The 6,765-nt window shown below is 37.0% G+C and overlaps 2 protein-coding genes across 2 annotated transcripts; one reads left to right on the forward strand and one right to left on the reverse strand.

Annotated features, from left to right (window-relative positions):
• Nucleotides 1-3,117: 3,117 nt before the first annotated feature.
• Nucleotides 3,118-4,550, reverse strand: LOC134820279 (calcium uptake protein 2, mitochondrial-like). The gene has a single exon (XM_063830516.1). It carries the CDS (start codon nt 4,548-4,550, stop codon nt 3,330-3,332), a length of 1,221 nt encoding a protein of 406 aa, XP_063686586.1. The 3' UTR covers nt 3,118-3,329.
• A 108-nt stretch (nt 4,551-4,658) lies between these two features.
• On the forward strand, nt 4,659-6,190 carry LOC134820281 (uncharacterized). Its single transcript, XM_063830517.1, has one exon. It carries the CDS (start codon nt 4,718-4,720, stop codon nt 5,717-5,719), a length of 1,002 nt encoding a protein of 333 aa, XP_063686587.1. The 5' UTR covers nt 4,659-4,717; the 3' UTR covers nt 5,720-6,190.
• Nucleotides 6,191-6,765: the final 575 nt, after the last annotated feature.

Raw genomic sequence — 6,765 nt, forward strand, 5'->3', positions numbered from 1 at the left:
AGATTTGGCGGAATGACAGGCTGAGCGCGGCCCAGTAAATTGACAAACTAAACCATCCCTCATCAGAGTGGTAGTCATGACAGGACCATGTTACTTTGATATTAAGTAAAGCTAACATCTTTCGCTAGGGTCTTTAAACGAAGTAAATGTCGGGCAGCAAATATAAACAAGTGTAGACAACTGGACGATTTTTTTAAAATGTCGTACGAGCAAGAAAAGGTCATCAAAATATATTTTAACTACAGGAACAACATAAACATGAAGGAGGTACCGATGTAACTGTGCAGTGTGATAACACGAGGTGCAGTGAGCAGCACATCACTGATGACACTCATATCGCTCGATTTTACAATCCAATAATCAAATTTTACAATCTAACTCATCGCGCGGCTCCTCTAGCTAATACGTTACTTTTCTCCAATTGGCAGTTTGCGTGCACGTGTCTTTTCTGAGGCCCCAATTGGTTCTAAATGATCACGTGAATGCTGGTCACGCGCACATCAACTTCCAATGAGCGTACTGCCATTTTTTCTGAGGCGATGGAGGTCGTAAATCACTCAGCCCGAATATAGATTTGGCGGAATGACAGGCTGAGCGCGGCCCAGTAAACAATAAACTGTACTATGTACTAGCGAGTTTTGTATAGTATAAATTATTAATTTTAAATCGTGTGCATATTGATCATGTTAATGTTTTGGAGGACTTTACCTGGGGACCCCAGGCTATTATGTTCATTAACATAATAGAGATTAGCCGGAATGACAGGCTGAGCGCGGCCCAGTAAGGAGAACTTTGCCGCTTCAACTAAACGTGCTACGCGTACGGTACGCGACCTAAAATAAATAATTAATTTGTAATTTTGCTTTGCATTCTTGCTTTAAAAAAACTGATCTTGATGGGTTACCTGAGGACCCCAGGCTATTATGTTCATTAACATAATATAGATTTGGCGAATATAGATTTGGCGGAATGACAGGCTGAGCGCGGCCCAGTAACTTGATGGGTTGACATTCAACATTAACGGGTGATACTCGTAAAATATTTGTTCCATACTCGGCGCGCGTCCTGGTAGGTTATAAATATAAACCTACAACATTCAACAGTGCAATCAATCAATGATCAAGTTAATTTTTGATTTTGTAGCGGCTGCAGCTATAAGCAAAATGCACTACCAACTACTGGGCCACGCTGCACATAAAATAATTTATAAAACTAACTAATTATAATCGCTGATCGGTGCTTGCGCTATATTATATAAAATATACAGCTAAACAATTTTCTAGCTAGTATAGGTGAGTACTTGTCATACTAGTAGAGGCTCTTACGGGCATTGTCTGCTCGATACGTTAGGGACCCCAGATACACCTTACTAGACGTATTTTTGACCGTAGAATCGATTGAAAGTGGTTTCAAGATGATTGGACTGATTGTTCTGGGGTAAAATCGCAAAAAACCGATTTTTGGGCCAAAAATAGGCCAAAAAACCATGTTTTTTGATATTTTGAGCAAGTTAATTTTGTTGGCATGTCGGCAAAACTTGCATAAAGATAGCTGAAAGACAGCCGCACAAGATTGTATAAAAATAAAACAAATCCCTCTATTTGTTCTGAGGTAAAAATCCAAAAAAGTGGTAAAAATTTTGACTTTTTTGCTTGAAGTTTGAATAATTTTTTGCAGTTGTATTAAATCAACCCAAAAATAGTCACATCGTGTTTGCCTAAATTTTTCCTTTCCGAGAAGTACCCACTTTATATACTTTATCGAAGTTTGAATATTGTCACTCCGCAAGCGTTTTTGCCAAATTTTCGACGCGCACTACGCGCAAAAGCATTTAGTTGTTATCAATTGGCACCTGCGCGTTCATCATAAATTTCAAACAGCTATAACACAGCGAGATTATGTCCGTTCTAACTCATATTTTCACACTAAATAGAAAATAATGTAATCTTATTGCTGACAAAATATGAATATAATTGCTCTATTTGCCTTAGAGTAATAGACTGTCAAAGTTTAAAACGCGCATTGGTATAGCACGTGACTAATAAGGCCAAATTTATACTTCTTAACATATTATCGATCCTTAGACATCATACTATTGTGTCCAATTAGCGGTTAGGTCTCTAAACTCGTAGCAGAAAACACGTCTTTTTGCCCGTAAGAGCCTCTACTATACGTTGTATGACCCGCCGCGCACGAGTGCGCGGCTCCCCCTGTATCGTCGAAACTCTACACTATAGTGAAGCAACCGTGGGGGTCACCACGTGATACAAGTGAATACAATATACAATATAACTTAATTGCTGAAACCAATTAAATACATTTATTGTATGCGCTGCGTAAACTGAATTGAACGCGTACTGTTTTTGTAAAAATATATAAAAAATGCGCGCCATGGCACAAAAATTAAATTTGTCCATTATTAATGAATTTAAACCCAGAAAACACTATTTTTTGATTAAATAAAATGTGTTATATCATTCTTGAGCCGCGCCAGTGAAGGATAAATTAATTCAAATTTAAAGGACGCGGACGTATTTTTTCACATTTTCGAGCAATCACCCCGAAATTTGTTGTATCACGTCGTGACGACGTGACCCCCAATGTCGTTTCACTATAGTAGAGTTTCTATGATACAGGGGGAGCCGCGCACTCGTGTCAAAAAGATTTTCAGGTCAATATTTTGAAATTGGAAGTGTAGGGATTGCTAATTGCTTGATTCACGATGTCAATCCTTCGCATCTCGCCGATTTGTGGTTGCGAGAAGCATTATTTGATGCGCGCGCGACCCAGTAGTGCATCGCGCTACAACATAATTGCTAATGCTCAAAAATTTTAGATAAAATAAATTTTTTAACTCGCTATAGATCTTTAACCGGCTAGAATTAAAAACAATATATTTCTACAGGACCAAACACAGCCATTAATAATTGATTCGGTACAGTTGTTTTTAATTTAGCTCTCGATGTTTGAATGGTGAATAAACATGTTGCCTTTGTAGTACTTTTTTAGGCTTTGAACAAAAACATTGATTTTTTCCAGGAATTTGTTAAAATTTTTGCTTTGTTTCTTATATTACTGGTGTCCCTCTTATGACTGACATAGTTGATTATGTAAAGTGCTTACAACATGCTAGTTAGCAAGTCTGAAACGTTAATAAGAATGAAAGCTTGGGAGCTTTTTGGAAACACTGTATATTAGTCAGAAATCAAAAATTTACTAGTTTCATTGTACAGATTGAGAAATACTGATCAAAACATTAAAGATTGAAAATATTATATAGTTATTTACTGGGCTTGATCGAAACCTATAATTTTAAATCCCGATGGTACTCAAGCATAAGATCTCAACATTTCGTTGCGAACACACTTTCGAAAGTACTGTCCAATTGTGTGTTGCTTCTCTCTTTGTGAAGAAACATTTGTTTCCATTTCTTTCATAACGTTAACAAACTCTGAATGTGATAGATGTCCATCTCCTGCCTCATCAAATATATAAAATAGTACGTCAACAATTTCATCATCAAGCTTTTCTCCAGTACATATGAATGCAGCCCGTTTGAAAACACCTTTTGCAAGTGGCTTCTTTGCTATTTGATACATTCGCACTGCAACTTCAAAGTCACTGAAATTATTCAATAGTGTGATCATTGACTGGAATTGGGTGAAGGTAATAGCATCAAGTTCCGTGTAAACCTCAGATTTATCAATAAATCTTGCCCTCTGGATTGCTGAAACTTTGGTTCTTCTCAACATTGCCCTCATAAACCCTTGAACTGATATCATGCCTGGTTTATTTTCTCTCTGTCGATATTTGTTGAACTCTGCTTTTAAACAGTTTGTTTGAACATCTTTCAAAAGTATTTCAAACTTTGGTTGTGTTATTTTTCCATCATCTGTGTGATCAAATAGAAGCACACGTAATGTTGTTTTCAAATGTTTCTTTGGATCACCCTCATCATTCTTGGTAAACAGCTTGCTGAGACTGTAATATTCATTGATACATATGGACCCATTTAGATCTAGATCCAGCATTTGGAAACTTTTCACAGACAAATCATCTGGTCTCTGTAAGATTGAGCGCAGGAAAACGTAGTCAGGATAAGATATCAGTGCTGTTGATGTAAAGAGCATGTTAAAGGAAGGCTCCTCTTTAACCTTAACTGAGTTTATCAATACTTCATACTCAGAATCATAAAGTTCAATCTTTTCCTTTTCATAATAATCATCAGTAATCCAAGCTTCTATGAAATCTCTCCCTGTCATGAAATATTCCCCATTATACTCAAGAGATGCTTTTGCAGAAAAGTTTTCTTTCAGTTTTGAAGACTTGTATTTTATAACTTCACTGTTTTCTTGCTCCATTTCTATTTGTGGACTTTTGCAGCTTGCTTTGTAGTGTTTAGCCAGATAAATACATGTTGTGCCCACTGTACCACTAAATATCACAGTTTTTAGTAGTGGCTGCCTTCTGGCTACTTGATTGACTTGCTGAATGGCTCCACTTTGAAAAGCATACCGCACATAACTGAATAACGTTCGTGCAGGTCTCATAACTTTGCCATCATGTGCCAACCTGGAAATATAAAATTCTAATTATTACAAAATTATGGTTATAATTTATGAAATCTTGAATTTATGCTTTATGCAATAATTTTTAAAAACTGATTATTGTAAAAATCTATATCTTGTTAATTTAACCATATTTTCAGGATGTTTTGATGGCGCTGAGTCAATGGTCACCGTACGAAGTACCTCAGAGCCTTTGGGCTGTGATAGAATTGTATGCCCCCACAGTTGAATTGTCAGAAATCAAGCACATTATTGGAGATGACCTGATTGAGCAATCTAATGAGCTGTTCGAAGAAATTTATTTGTTGCTAGACATTTGGCAGTCAGAGGCACAAGAACCTGCTCCAATTAAGAAAAAAGACAGTTTACCTGAATCTCCCTTCTTGAGAGAGCAATTTGTATCTCGAATACAGCAATTTGTTGGTAATCTAGATGCTACGAAAAATCATCTTTTGCAGAGTTTCCTAAATGAGAGAAAGGAAGTTTATGAGTATGCAACTCAGAAGGCCAAGAGACCCAGCACCTCAGACTCCAGTAATGGGCGGTTAACTCCCTGCAGGTCTGTAACAGGGAAGAAGTCATCAACTTCTACTGACCTCTCTCTGTACAGAGACAGTATGTCTGCTTTTGAAATCGACAAGATCGTGACTGATATTCAGGCAGCATTTCGTGACGAGCACAGTGTGTTGAAAGAAGATATTGAGTTTCTTCACAGTGCAATTCAAGATATTCACAGTGAAAGAATAGATCAAAATCCTCAGGAGCCAACATTAAACGATCTGAAGCTGTTTGCTGATGATTTGGAGAAGAAAGTGATTGACTTATCGCAGCCAGTATTTGCTAGTCTGGCTGCGAAAAAACCACAATCTCCACAACTAAAAGCATTGCCAAAGATACCTCGAAGAGGAGGCGCCGAAGATGAGTTGAAAAAGTTACCTTCTTTGCCAAGTGGCACAAGACAACTTTCCTGGAGACAAAGAACGCTGAAGAAGGTTAACATAACAACAAATCAAGAAACGTTCATGAACGATTTGGAGCTCAGAGGTGGATCCCCATCTGGTTCTAAAGAAAGACTTCTCCGACCTACGCCCCCTCCTAAACCACCTCGTCCAGCATTCCTTCAAAGTGGCGGGCGCACTAAACAGAACTAAACTATTTTGCAAAATGTGCTAATTTGATAAAAATTAAGGCTTAACTACTTAAGTACTTAAATGATATGGACAGAATTACGTTGGTTGAGTGACAGTTGCAGGCAAAGCATTCTTCAGAACACCACAAAGAAGACAATGCAGATGAAAGTTTTTGTAATTTATTGAGTTTGAGTTTAATAACGTGGAAGTCATTTTAATGCGAAGATTTTCATCTTTAGTAATTTTTGCTAAATTGTACATAATACGATATTTGTATAAAAATTCACATAGAGTAAGCGATAAATTATTTAGACGATGCAGATGGTTTAATTTATAATAATATATGCAGATCAATAATTAGAAATGTGAATATCCAAACAGCTCATAACTTTGCCACGATTGCTTCCTTTATCTAGAACAATTTAGATTGGTTCAGCTCCAGTAAAGGTGCTGATAGAACCAGTTATAAGGTGATTAAACCTTAAATATCTGAAATAAAAACTTAAGCTGACAATTCAGAGTCCGACGATTTGTAAAGTACAACAAGCTTACAAACATGAAATAAACATCTCAGGGAACAAAAATGTACTGCATAAGGTAGGGCAAACACAAATATCAGCAGAATAACTCAAAGCTTGATTGTATAATACATTAACCGAACAGAAAGATGGTCAAATATTCTTGTTGAGTAGATGCGATGGTTGAATGGTCGGATCTCGTGTAACATAAAACCATAAGTATACACGATGGAAAGATGAGATTTTACAGACGGCCATTGGTAAGCATCAGTTAAAAACAAGATGAGAACTTACCAAAAATTCAACCATGATCCACAATTTATATTCCCCATTATAACTCTTTAATAGAAGGTGAAACATTTGGCAGCTTTCAGGGATCTGGGTCGAACATAATGAACATTACGAAAATTAGCTGACCAAATGACCCGGTAAAGATCAAGGTACCAAGATGAACCTGTCACGTAGAAATTTAAACTATTAACCGGTAATAAGCAAATCTGCAAACAATCGACCGGTATACCGCGGTAATGCGGAAATCTGCTGATTGCC

The sequence above is a fragment of the Bolinopsis microptera genome, chromosome 8 (genome assembly GCF_026151205.1).
Source record: "Bolinopsis microptera isolate Bmic1 chromosome 8, MBARI_Bmic_1.0, whole genome shotgun sequence".
In the NCBI taxonomy this organism is placed as follows: domain Eukaryota; kingdom Metazoa; phylum Ctenophora; class Tentaculata; order Lobata; family Bolinopsidae; genus Bolinopsis; species Bolinopsis microptera.

What these genes read in the sequence shown, in the direction of transcription:
- LOC134820279 (XM_063830516.1), bottom strand. Translation starts at nt 4,550, where the DNA reads ATGAGACCTGCACGAACGTTATTCAGTTATGTGCGGTATGCTTTTCAA.
- LOC134820281 (XM_063830517.1), top strand. Translation starts at nt 4,718, where the DNA reads ATGGCGCTGAGTCAATGGTCACCGTACGAAGTACCTCAGAGCCTTTGG.